Genomic DNA, 14,078 nt, shown 5'->3' on the forward strand with positions numbered 1-14,078 from the left:
TTTGTGTGCTAGGTACGTGATGTTCCTAATATGGAACCTGGTCAATATAATTAAGATAATGATAATGATGTGTAATTATGATTTGTGTGCTAGGTACGTGATGTTCCTAATATGGAACCTGGTCAATATAATTAAGATAATGATAATGATGTGTAATTATCAGTTAGTCACTTATTAGTTCTATAGAAGATGTAGAGGAATCTCATGTGCTAAGGAAATCAATCTTCAAATCTACAAAACCAAACATCACATCGTATCGGCTAATAGACATCCACAATTCTAATCCACAAATTCGAATACTCGGTAAAAATCTGTTTGAGGTACTCGAGAACCTATGCAAGTATGTATGTTGTATGTTAAAATCAATGCAGACATGGTTATTAAACAAGCTGTGTGTGAGTTAGTCACTTATTAGTTCTATAGAAGATGTAGAGGAATCTCATGTGCTAAAGAAATCAATCCTCAATATCTACAAAACCAAACATTACATCGTATCGGCTAATAGACATCCACAATTCTAATCCACAAATTTGAATACTCGGTAAATATCTGTTTGAGGTACTCGAGAACCTATGCAAGTATGTATGTTGTATGTTAAAATCAATGCAGACATGGTTATTAAACAAGCTGTGTGTTAGCTGTCATTAGCATTAATTGATGAATCTCACAGAAGACATTGAGTAAATCCACTAAACCTACAGTTATCTTGGCCAGACTTTCCTATTCACAACTGCATTCAGGAGATAAGGTTTGTCTTTTCCTCCAATTTTTTTCTCCGGTCATTCAAACTACCTAACTCTCCAAGGCCCGGTTCTACCGAATATAATATAAGGCAGTAATGAAAGTATTCTTACGGTATGTTGGGTCAATTTGTTTTTTGTCCGATTACCTTCAAGGTTTGTCTTTTCCTCCAATTTTTTCTCCGGTCATTCAAACTACCTAACTCTCCAGGGCCCGGTTCTACCGAATATAATATAAGGCAGTATTCTTACGGTATGTTGGGTCAATTTGTTTTTTGTCCGATTACCTTATATTTAGGTAAGATATGTACATGTAGATATAAAATGAAATAATATGTATATAGCAGCCACAACCACGCACTACAGAACAAACAATCTGATAACTTAGAACAGAATACTACTTACATAGGTATCTAATATGAGATTGAGACTCGTCATTGGTCAATTGGTACTCTATAACCCCTTGTACGTCTCGTGTCTGGTTTCATCACCGGTCACTAGGGCGTAACAGTATTATATATCTTCTGGTCACTATGTGGGTTAAGAATAAATAGAAGTAATCAACAATGGCATAAATATTCCAAAGATATGAAGTACCAATATCATTCTGAACTTGGAAAGAGTTTAAACTCAGGAAATCAAATTCCAATTTGGTTAAGTTTCCTAAACAGAACTGCATTCAGGAGATAAGGTTTGTCTTTTCCTCCAATTTTTTCTCCGGTCATTCAAACTACCTAACACTCCAGGGCCCGGTTCTACCGAATATAATATAAGGCAGTAATGAAAGTATTCTTACGGTATGTTGGGTCAATTTGTTTTTTGTCCGATTACCTTATATGTAGGTAAGATATGTACATGTAGATATAAAATGAAATAATATGTATATAGCAGCCACAACCACGCACTACAGAACAAACAATCTGATAATAATTACAATTAGCGGAACAAGATACAAGTCCAGGTCACAGCAAATAATTAATTGTCCTGCACTAAACTCCAATTTTCATTTTAATTGTACTCGAAACAATTGACTCGTGTCTCGTAATAGAAAACTAAAGGTAAGTGTGTTCTCATTATGAGATAATTGTTGTCTTTGTGATACCGAACCTCCCCGCATTAGCAAGCGATAGGATGCGTGTGCTCTGTCATATGAAACTACAATGTAGTTTGTCATACATATTGTCATAATGGAAATTAATGCTGATTTCAGCAACATATAGGACTTGAGTTGATTGACTACTTAGGAATCCCCTTAGTAATAAAACCATGAATATACAATGTACAGTTGTACACAGTAACGTACATACATCCTGATCATGAGGAGATGAGAAGGAATTTGAAAATAGACTCACATGTCAGCAAATTATTATCCTGAGGAGACCTTGTGATAAAGAAGATGTTCAAGTAAGCAAGTGAGATGAGTCAATGTAGAGTTGTACACAGTACATACATCCTGATCATGAGGAGATGAGAAGGATTTTGAAAATAGACTCACATGTCAGCAAATTATTATCCTGAGGAGACCTTGTGATAAAGAAGATGTTCAAGTAAGCAAGTGAGATGAGTGGGAAATTGGGGATTATTAAAAAGCGAACAAATCAAATTTAGACTTTATTAGAAGATAGTAATTATGTATCTTAATAAAGTAATAAATACTTGACAGTTAATGTAATGCCTATTACATCATTAGTGGAATATTACTTACTATGATGTACCTACCAAGTACAACCTCAAATGAAAATATACAAGTAGATGATGGAAAGTAATAAACTATTCGCTTATTACTTCACTATGTAAGTATGTCTGATTTCAACTAGAAGCAGACCAGAATGTTTTCTTATCATCTTGGAATAAAATTAGTTGAAAATTGATTAGTTTTGCAAGTTTTTTTTGCAGCGGAAACGGAAGCTCACGCATAAAACTGGCTACTCAGTAGAAAAGAAAAGTGTACTCAGCCCACATGCTTATGTCATACCGTCCTATATGTGTATGTAGGTAATGTGTTGAGCTAAGGAGAAAAACAATAGGCCAACCTGTATGTGTGTGTGAATTCAAATTTCAAGCCAGAAGCCATTGATATTTTGATATGTAATACCTACGACTATGGTGCATTAAACAACTACATGTTCAAAACCCACTAGTCCAGGCTTGATTTTTACGTTTCTCAAAATTTCTACCACACTCAGCAAACTATGATTTATTGTTAATTTTAAATAAAAAAACACTATCGATATTGAGTTTTTGACGTGTTTCTTTGATCTTGATTTCATATGAACAGGGCGGTAGATTTGTATGGCACGTTGCAGTACCTAATGGGACCTTTCTCAGAAGTTTTTCTTCATTCAATTCATTTATAGCCACTTGATAGCATTTTCGTAGAATCATAGGTTATCCCAACTGCATGAACTACATTTTACTAAACAGATTAAGTTCTTGGTATGGCTTTAGCTTGTTATGTTTCAGAAGATATTTGAAAGATGCCATCACACACACTTATGTCCCACATTGTCTCTCGCAAAATTGAAAATTCGGTGGTCGAGGACTACCCCCTCCTCATTTGAGTGACAGGAACATGAAATACTGTCAGGTGTAACATCACCAATTATACCTACCTACCTATCTACCTAGCGAATATAAGCATGATCTATTTATAATAATAACTGTCTACCTGTTTTTACATTTGATAAAAATCTAGATCTCAACATACTCGTGAAAATGAGTGGATTCAGTAGGATGATGATTATTCACATGTTCAATACCCAAGTACATTGTGAGATGAAGAGAAAAGGATATTTCTTCTTTCTATCTATGCCTTACAAAAAGACCATTGAAATCCGCAAATAATTTGCAAACATAAACATCTAATTAAAAATAATTTCCTTTGGGCGAACACAAAAGAACGTTCCTTTTCCTTTGATTGAAATCTCCTGGTTTTTGGTTGCTTTCTTTATTTTGGTTATAGAACCTGTGGCACATAACATAGGAATACTATAGCTGACAAGACCTGTCACCATTTTTCGTTCGTCTTTTGTTTCTAAGAAGCCGGAAATTGTCTGCTGAGGGTAATAGGGTACCCGAGGTCTATATTATGTACAGTGTACACAGACTAGCAGGGGTGGTAAGGAAGTAAACAGAGGGTTAAGGGGTTTATATTTTCTACTTTCATATTTCTTTACTTTCCATTTTCATAGAACACCCTAACATAGTTCCTGGAGACACAAAACCTACCCTCTTATTAAAAGCATCACCTGTATGTACAGTGTACACAGACTAGCAGGGGTGGTAAGGAAGTACACAGGGGGTTAAGAGGTTTATATTTTCTACTTCATATTTCTTTACTTTCCATTTTCATAGAACACCCTAACATAGTTCCTGGAGACACAAAACCTACCCTCTTATTAAAAGCATCACCATAATCTGTTCTGACATATTATTTAAAACAATTGGCAGCCCAATTTCTTAATAACTCTGAGAGGGGAGGAGGCCTCATATTATATTTATTACTAATTATACAGGATTTTTTCCCTAACTAAAAATCTCACATTTTTCAGATTAATGAATAAAGTTTTTGACTAGGCGGATGAAATATCCTTCTCCAAGAAAGAAAGACTTGGAAGTGAACACAAAATACCGGATGTTTCAGTGAATAGAGGTTTTACATGGAAGAACTGGACACTGGACATACGTATGTACTTACCTTTGACTTGACTCAAACATTAATCACCCTTACTGTTTTGAATCAAAGTTGAAGTCAAATTATTATTATTGGCATTAAAAACATTCCAAGTTTTGACCATGATTATGTTGATTCCCTGTCGTACTGTTTACATGTACGTAAATTTTTAGGTTGTAGTTAAGTTTTTATCGTCACTCCTATGAACCTCACTGCGGATGCGTTTGAGGTATGAGTTCATTGGCGTGGTAGTTCTAAACACTTGACAGATTTTGACAATAATACCCACACAAAGCCCCCATCTGAATAGAACAAACATTGTTTATGCATGGCTGACACAAACACCATCACACCAATTATGTAAAAATCCAAGCCTCAAGAATTCCTAAAATTACAGTCATTATGTAAAGAAATAAAAAAAAGGTCTTCTCTGTTCTAGGTTATCCCTGGTTTAAGGAGGAGGGATCAGCTTGTAGATATTATACAGGGGGTAACATGGACTCCTAGTCTGGTCTGGTCTGGTCTGGAGAATGTCCATGAGTTGGGAGTACAACTCAGAGAGGTTTAGTCAGGATAATTCCTAGCTGAATTTGGGCGAAGGAGTGACAATAAAAACTTAACTACAACCTAAAAATTTACGTACATGTAAACAGTACGACAGGGAATCAACATAATCATGGTCAAAACTTGGAATGTCGTCACTCCTTCGCCCAAATTCAGCTAGGATTTATCCTGATTAAACCTCTCTGAGTTGTACTCCCAACTCATGGACATTCTCCAGACCAGACTAGGAATCCATGTTACCCCCTGTATAATATCTACAAGCTGATCCCTCCACCTTAAACCAGGGATAACCTAGAACAGAGAAGACCTTTTTTTTATTTCTTTACATAATGACTGTAATTTTAGGAATTCTTGAGGCTTGCCGAATGTATGTCTTGGAGGACTTTAGGGGGATGCTGAGCCGAATATGATTTTTTTTTTTAATAAGTACATACGAGTACTTAGCAAATAGGAACAAGGTTGACTCTAAGGGACGTGTATCTCAGGTGAGCGCCAAATTTGGAACATTCTACACTGACGTGAGTCGCATGGACAGGAATTACATAGGCCTTTCATTATGTCAGACACTTTACATAGAAGTACATTCAGACCTGACAACATCATTATATTAAACGTTACTTATCATCAATTGTGAGTGTCGGCACTCCCTCTAACGTTGGAAATACTCGGTACTTGTGTGTGGATGCTCAAATATTTGTCATATACAATATTATCTTATCACCAGACTACATAAATTGTATACAGGCTTATGTAAACTGTAAAATATATAGGGTGGCACTATGAGATTCCTAGCTCAGATGATACAATACAATATTACAGTGACATAACATCAATGTGTGAGATGAAAATTTAAAATGTATAACCAAACAGGGTTTATTTTCATTGTTTCCTTGTCTTTCTTTTAGTCTCTTGTTTGTTATACAAACGTTACTTATCATCAATTGTGAGTGTCGGCACTCCCTCTAACGTTGGAAATACTCGGTACTTGTGTGTGGATGCTGAAATATTTGTCATATACAATATTATCTTATCACCAGACTACATAAATTGTATACAGGCTTATGTAAACTGTTAAATATATAGGGTGGCACGATGAGATTCCTAGCTCAGATGATACAATACAATATTACAGTGATATAACATCAATGTGTGTTGTGTGAGATGAAAATTTAAAATGTATAACCAAACAGGGTTTATTTTCATTGTTTCCTTGTCTTTCTTTTAGTCTCTTGTTTGTTATAATTTTATTATGATCTTCATTGGTGAAAAAGATGCCTTTGATTTTTCGGTTGACTGCCAGGAAAAGAACTAATCCCTGAATCTCCCTAATGTTGAGACTGATGTATCACATTTTGAATTTGGGCTACAGGATTTGTCTCAATGCCACCAATACATTTTCATTATCTTACTGTTTCTCAAATGCCTTGTTCTCGTTTTCACCCTGTCTAAGGTTTCTTTCACCCTGTCTAAGGTTTCACCTACATAATTTGAACCATCCTCTTCTGATGAGAATGTTCTATCAGTATTCAGTGTTGTCTAATTTAAATAGTCTTTTCCTTTCATTCAAAAAACGTGTTTATCAGTTGACAAGGTCGAGAAGTGCGTTCTATTCTTGGCCTTTGATTAGGAAGATAAGATTAGAGAAAGTGAGTACGAATAACTTTCCTTCTCATTATCAGGATGCTGTTGGAAAACAATAATGTAAAGACAGCCTGCGTCCGTAGCACTTGAGTGCCTGGCAAGCGAAAGGGTGCAAATTCGACCCCCAATGTCATTTGAATGTTTTCGGTTGTAGTGTAGACACCAGAAGGTTCTGTAGTCTCGGGGATCTTATCGTATTGGTACTTGTATCCCATTTTAATTCAATTTTCAAATTATTTTTTATACTGGGTTCATGTATGGGACATAGGTGAATACTTGAACTTGAATAGTTATGTCCTTGTTGGATCCCAACATCTCCAGATTTGAACATCCGTCACCCTTGTTCAGCCTGACGCAGCATCCATTGTGAACAAGATCATAAAATGTAGCAAACGTCTTTCTTTCCAAAGCAATAACCGATCTTAGTTCTTAGCGAATGCGCTTGGAGCTCAATTAGGAGGATTAAAGACTTGCCTCACCTAAAAGCAAAAGTAAGGTTCTTAGCATCATCTTAGTTCTTAGCGAATGCGCTTGGAGCTCAATTAGGAGGATTAAAGACTTGCCTCACCTAAAAGAAGAAAATAAATACTTAGGAGCTTATTATTTGCGTTTTGTTCTAGAGTTCTTGATAAGTTCATATTCATGTGAAATGGTTTAGCCTTGTACATCATTAGTGATGACCACGTACTTTAATTACATCAACTATTTAACTGTTCAATATGAGTTAATACCTCAATGTATAGGTGGTATACATGGGGATGTCACTGTGTACCTTTATAGTGTGATGAAAATTATATTCTTGGTAATGGAGGATCAATTAAACCGCTACACTCTGCTGGACAGTAGTCAGTATCATAATCATAATTATATCCTTGGATAAACTAGCAGTACAAATAGTAAAATACTGACGAAGAACGAGAATTTTAGAAACCCACCCCTCCTATACCTATGTACTTATGATCGGGCCTGGTAGAGGTTACCTATATTCTATACTATATTATGGGGTTTGTCCCATAATATATCGTATTTCAACAAATTTCCTGTTGATTATTTTGATTGAATTATGTTTGCTTGAATGAAAGGAAAAGACTATTTAAATTAGACAACACTGGATACTGATAGAACATTCTCATCAGAAGAGGATGGTTCAAATTATGTAGGTGAAACCTTAGACAGGGTGAAAACGAGAACAAGGCATTTGAGAAACAGTAAGATAATGAAAATGTATTGGTGGCATGGAGACAAATCCTGTAGCCCAAATTCAAAATGTGATACATCAGTCTCAACATTAGGGAGATTCAGGGATTTGTTCTTTTCCTGGCAGTCAACCGAAAAATCAAAGGCATTTTTTTCACCAATGAAGATCATAATAAAATTATAACAAACAAGAGACTAAAAGAAAGACAAGGAAACAATGAAAATAAACCCTGTTTGGCTCAACCGAAAAATCAAAGGCATTTTTTTCACCAGTGAAGATCATAATAAAATTATAACAAACAAGAGACTAAAAGAAAGACAAGGAAACAATGAAAATAAACCCTGTTTGGTTATACATTTTAAAATACTGAATTGATGATGTTATCATCATGGGGAAGCACTCACTCGCTGCCAAAATTGCCTACCATAACATTTATTCTCTTGGTGAAATATATCATTTAAATGTTGAACACAAAACGAGAACTTGTTTGATGTTTTTCAATGAGTTTTCGAGTATAATTCGACAATATTATCCCGAAAATGAGTTGTCTCTCCACCCATCCCATACTATTAAAGACTTGTTGGAGTTTTGTTTTTGGTGTGATTAACTGGGATAACAAATTGTTATTACGGGTATTATGGCACACAAGGTAATTATTATTAAATTTAATGCTCATGATATATTGTCGTTGACTTCTTGTAATATTGTTTCGTTTGAGTCTATTATACTTTATGTTATTGTTGTGTGTGTGGAAGGTAAGCTGCAGAATGTTGTATGATCATTTTCCCTTCAGATCTTCCATATTCGGTGCGATATTATCCCATGTTTTTCTTACAACAAGATGTGATGTGTCATTTTGTGCGTATTATCTTTGTTCAGAGGACCTCTAGACACATTTGAGAAGTTGGTGTTTTCGACCGCCTGCAAAGATTTCTCAAGTTTTATTTTGGTTGGTACATTGCCCTGTTCCATTTTGTTTTTAGTTTGTTGATTTTTACCCAGAAAAAAACAAGAGCAATACAGAGGGGTATCTGTTTCTGCTGTATGGGCATGTTGCTGCTATGTATTTGTTTATTGCTTTAAGACAATACTGGGCTGTCTACAGGCTGAGCTGAGCGGTTCTTATGAAGTGAACATTTGTCTCTCCGAGTAAAATTCATTTAGGGGAGGTATAACTTTTTGTTTTGGGAATTAGTTTTCCTTTTCAAATAAACTTTTTTTACTGTTCTGCTTTCAACTTTCCTATGTTCTGTGGTGTTCTTCTTTACGATTATACAAACCTCCATGATAACCTCAGGTTTGGTTGAACCATTGGTTCTCAAAATTAAGTGAACTATAATATGGTGCCGTAAAAGTAACATTTCCTACATTTTATGTTCTTTTATTTTTTGAGTGATGAAATACATCATTTCGACTTTACTGGCTGACGGGTGACTTGCTCTCCTCACCGTTGCTTAACATATTGACGATTTTGACAGTTCTGAAACACAAAACAAACAATGGCGGGATTGGTATTCTACATATGTATTAACAAGTATAAGGATAGATCGTTTTCGTCCTACATTGAAAACTGCTGAACATTATATTCCAGCCTGCAACCTATAATATGGTGCCGTAAAAGTAACATTTCCTACATTTTATGTTCTTTTATTTTTTGAGTGATGAAATACATCATTTCGACTTTACTGTTTCTTTTCTCCCCGATTATTATGAATACCTACTCTACTCTCATTGTTTATTTTTACAAAATGTTCTAAATAGAGGCAGCAGACAATTCTGTACAGCTCATGTTGGCCATATATTATTCTTTACAGCCGATGTTGGTTCTCTGTATTATTTTGCTCTAGACTTCACATTCAAATGCATGTTATCACACATGTTGTGTAGACTTGATGTAATTATTACACATACGAGTAGTACTGATAAATGTGAAGCAAGGAAAAATCTAATAGCCACTGCAGCTACTAATAAAAGTGATTTTCATGACTTTGAAGACTGCAAGAAACCAAAATTGCAACATTAGTTCCTTAGATGCTCTCTGATCTCTGACTTCAAATTTGACTTCAAGATTTCCTGAAACTTCATACCTACCTTCAAAATGATCCCTAATCATATTTTTGTCAATGGAAAATCATTTTATCCAGTAGTTCTCAGTGGTTCCATGTGATTATGTTGAATAACAATGCTATGTGGAGTATCTAATATGTTAAGTATGATGATCACATTGTCTTGTTTCACCCACGCTGGTTGGGTTTGTAATGGTAATGGTTACTCTATTGTTGTCTGTGATGACCGTTGTATCTGTGCTCTCAGTTCATTCATAATCACAACAGATTATTATTCAAATTCCAAAAGTCCAAACTATGCCCGGACCAGCCTTTATCTTAACCCTTTTCAACTAAAGGAAGCAATGAGGAACTTTCTAGCTCAAGGTTCCTTGAGAATACCGGATTATCAGTAAGTCCTCTTCAGCAATGATACGTCAAAAGCAGCCATCATGTTTTTCCTGATGTGTCTTATATCTCCAAGGCCCGCCCGCCACACACGTTACGGTGACCGCGCGAGAGACCATAACGTGTGGTTCGGGCCTAATCTTCCATCAAATACATTCTTTCTCTTTCTCCTTCCTAAATGTTGCCCGTAGCAAGGGTTAGTGTTTGATTAATTATTCATCATTAACAAACACACACTGGTACTGGTATGGTGGACGTGGTGCTTGTTATTTGTTGTTCTTATCAGGAGTCTCCTATGACCTTTGCAAATAATAGCGAGAAATATTGTGCTGTTACCTATCGCATGGTGATAACGAGGTTCATCAAATGCTTCCTCTTCCAGTCCCACGGACTCGAAAAGAATCCTACTAACCTGGAATTCTAATGAAGTCTGAATTCTGGTCAGCTTCCCATGTAATAGACAAACTTTGTAATAACAACAACTAATCGAGTAATCCCTCAGTCTGTAAGCATTACACTGCTCTATGTGTCACTTGTGTCATCCGTCCAGGTACGCAGCAATTTTGTAGAGAAATAACGTGTTGAGGTCTCTAGAACCGAGGAGGTTGTAATGAGCGATGAGGAAATAATCATCTGCTAGGTTCCAATAGAAATGACCTGGTCAGGTCGGGTCATACTACAAACATATAGCTTAGCGGGAATCTGTAGTATGCCCTGGTCATACTATGGGTTGTTGGCTATCCAAAACGTTCTCTGAGGGTAACAAATGAGATTGTAGACCCAGGTATGAAATTAATGATCTTGAACACTAATATTGATTTCTTTTGATTTCAGGAAAAAAGTGTCTCCCCCAATTACACCTCAAGTAAAAACACGTCGAGGTCAGATCTCAGCCCTGTATTTGTATCTGTGCTCTTACCATCTTGATTGTGATGATAATGATAATGATGATGGTTATGTACAGGGTGATCTTAAACTTCTAGTTGGAACACTTTGCAATTTGAAATCAAGAAGAGAAGGTTGAGTTTAATTTCAGCAGACACAAGGAAAGGCTTAATTTTCTGATATACTGTAGGTATCACTCCTTTTATTCACATTTGAGTTTTTGAGGGGATCCGTAATTGAGTGACTTTTGTAAATATTCTTTAATATAGACCATCATCACCCAGTATACCTATTGTTGTTATGACTGTCGGGCTAATACCTATCTAATATGATTATTATATTATCACCAAGTATCTGTGCTCTTACCATCTTGATTGTGATGATAATGATAATGATGATGGTTATGTACAGGGTGATCTTAAATTTCTAGTTGGAACACTTTGCAATTTGAAATCAAGAAGAGAAGGTTGAGTTTAATTTCAGCAGACACAAGGAAAGCCTTAATTTTCTGATATACTGTAGGTATCACTCCTTTTATTCACATTTGAGTTTTTGAGGGGATCCGTAATTGAGTGACTTTTGTAAATATTCTTTAATATAGACCATCATCACCCAGTATACCTATTGTTGTTATGACTGTCGGGCTAATACCTATCTAATATGATTATTATATTATCACCACATTGTCAAAGATATAATTATAAATTTAAATCTGTTCAAGGTGAGAAGATGGAGTTTTCAGTTTACAATTATTGTCTTTCCTGGCCAGGCTGGCTTTGGTACTTTGGTATAGCTATAAGTTCATGATGGATGAGATATGAGATGCTGGGAGAAATTCACACCACATTGTCAAAGATATAATTATAAATTTAAATCTGTTCAAGGTGAGAAGATGGAGTTTTCAGTTTACAATTGTCTTTCCTGGCCAGGCTGGCTTTGGTACTTTGGTATAGCTATAAGTTCATGATGGATGAGATATGAGATGCTGGGAGAAATTCACTTTTGAGATGATTTACTTTTATGACAACACGGCGTCCATGAAGTTGTGGAACTTGGCCGAATCTGCGGTATAGGGTGCTGTTGACCGAGAGTTGTATTGCAAGATTTTACACGTCATAAGGGGATCATTGTTCGAAGATAATAATATTATGAACAGTTTATAATTTTGTAAACATAGTGTTTGAGATGAACCTATGATTCTAAGAACTGGTGAACTTGGAGTGACTTTCAGTCCCTTATCTGATATGATATTTATATTATAGGAGGACCTTGTATTCTAAGCAAGGCTTTTCATATCTATTTTTCTCGTTTAAACTCACATTTAACACCAGAGAGTCCTATGAAGCGTCCTCTGTGACTGTTTCAAACATTTCCCAACATCCTGTGCCATAGTCGTCATCTCTACGCCCAATTAGGAAGAGGTGAGAAATGACTTTGAAACAATGGAACCATAGCTTTGTGAACCACTGTTATTATTACTCATAGCTTATGCCATGGGATTGGCTTGAACCTCTGCGCCTAGAACAAAACTGGAATAGGATTTTCTGCCAGACGTGATGATTCCTCACGAGACCTGACCTAGGGTCCTAAACAATGAAGCATAGAGCTCAATTAGTAAATTTGAAGGACAAAATGATTCTTCCTCTGAAAACATCTCCAGAATGACTTTACAGGACAAACCAAGTGATACCCTTCAAAGTAAACAATTTGGTGCCTTGCTTTCAAACCTCTTCCTTGTAACTTGCCTGCTAGATGTGTGCAACATACCTACGACGAAAACAACCCAATCTATTATTGAATAAGTTCCAGAGTGCAACAAACTATGACAGACGTCAAAAAATGGCAAGATATGAATGTGACCAATTCCGCTAAATAACAAGACAAGTAAGAACCTAGCTATTAATTATCACTTTCACTAACATGCAGGCTAGATATGTGAGGAATATAATAGCCTATTGGTTATGAGTTGACAAATCAAATAAACGAGTCAAACACACACAGTGGAGGTCCGTTGGGAATGATTGCTTGTGTCACTTCAGTCAGAAGAAAATGTTTACTTATACCTGTGTGCACATACACATACATACGAGCTGGAATTTAATAGCTACATAGGTCCTATATATGGGTAAATATTTTCAAACAGCGCATTTTTAGGAATGTTTTTGTCTCGAGTCGAATTTTAACAATAAATATAAATAAATGGTTAAAGTTGGTTTAAAATAGGTAAATATATCGATTAATGATGGGTGCGCTTCAAATGAAAACATGTACCCGTATGTATGTCTTGGAGGACTTTAGGGGGATGCTGAGCCGAATATGATTTTTTTTTGAATAAGTACATACGAGTACTTAGCAAATAGGAAGAAGGTTAACTCTAAGGGACGTGTATCTCAGGTGAGCGCCAAATTTGGAACATTCTACACTGACGTGAGTCGCATGGACAGGAATTACATAGGCCTAATTTTGTCTCGAGTCGAATTTTAACAATAAATAAAAATAAATGGTTAAAGTTGGTTTAAAATAGGTAAATATATCGATTAATGATGGGTGCGCTTCAAATGAAAATATGTACCCGAATGTATGCCCTGTATTCGGTAAGTCATCAGAAGTCTACGCCTTCTTCAGTTTTATTTTCCAGAAGTACTACTATCTGTATGCGACCATATGAAATCAACATGAGTTGTCTCTTGAAATTCCCTAGTGTTAGAGCAATAAAATCATTTAATGTTCCACACATTCCTTGTGTAAAATTGCCGTTGAATGAATCAGTCATCAAAACTGATCCTCTTGTAGGTAATTAGGTACCTATTCCTCCTAGGAGTGACCCTTAACGTTCAGTGGGGCTCCATGCATTTGGGCTAAATGTCATTTCTCCGGTTGCAAAATCCAACAGATTTATGTGATTTCTAAAAAAATACAATAAA

At 35.8% G+C, this 14,078-nt stretch overlaps 1 protein-coding gene across 3 annotated transcripts in view; it reads left to right on the forward strand.

Annotated features, from left to right (window-relative positions):
• Positions 1–14,078, forward strand: part of LOC103521527 (protein pangolin, isoforms A/H/I/S-like) — a 98,107-nt gene that overhangs the window by 11,286 nt on the left and 72,743 nt on the right. For 2 of the 3 annotated variants that reach the window (XM_026832231.1, XM_026832228.1), the window contains exon 2: positions 11,104–11,171. In XM_026832231.1, coding sequence (XP_026688032.1) covers positions 11,104–11,171 — 68 coding nt within the window. Of the gene's footprint in view, positions 1–11,103; positions 11,172–13,736; positions 13,910–14,078 lie in introns of those variants that run through there. The other variant, XM_008486640.2, reaches the window with a different exon arrangement.

This window comes from Diaphorina citri, unplaced genomic scaffold (assembly GCF_000475195.1).
Source record: "Diaphorina citri unplaced genomic scaffold, Diaci psyllid genome assembly version 1.1 scaffold75, whole genome shotgun sequence".
Taxonomy (NCBI): domain Eukaryota; kingdom Metazoa; phylum Arthropoda; class Insecta; order Hemiptera; family Psyllidae; genus Diaphorina; species Diaphorina citri.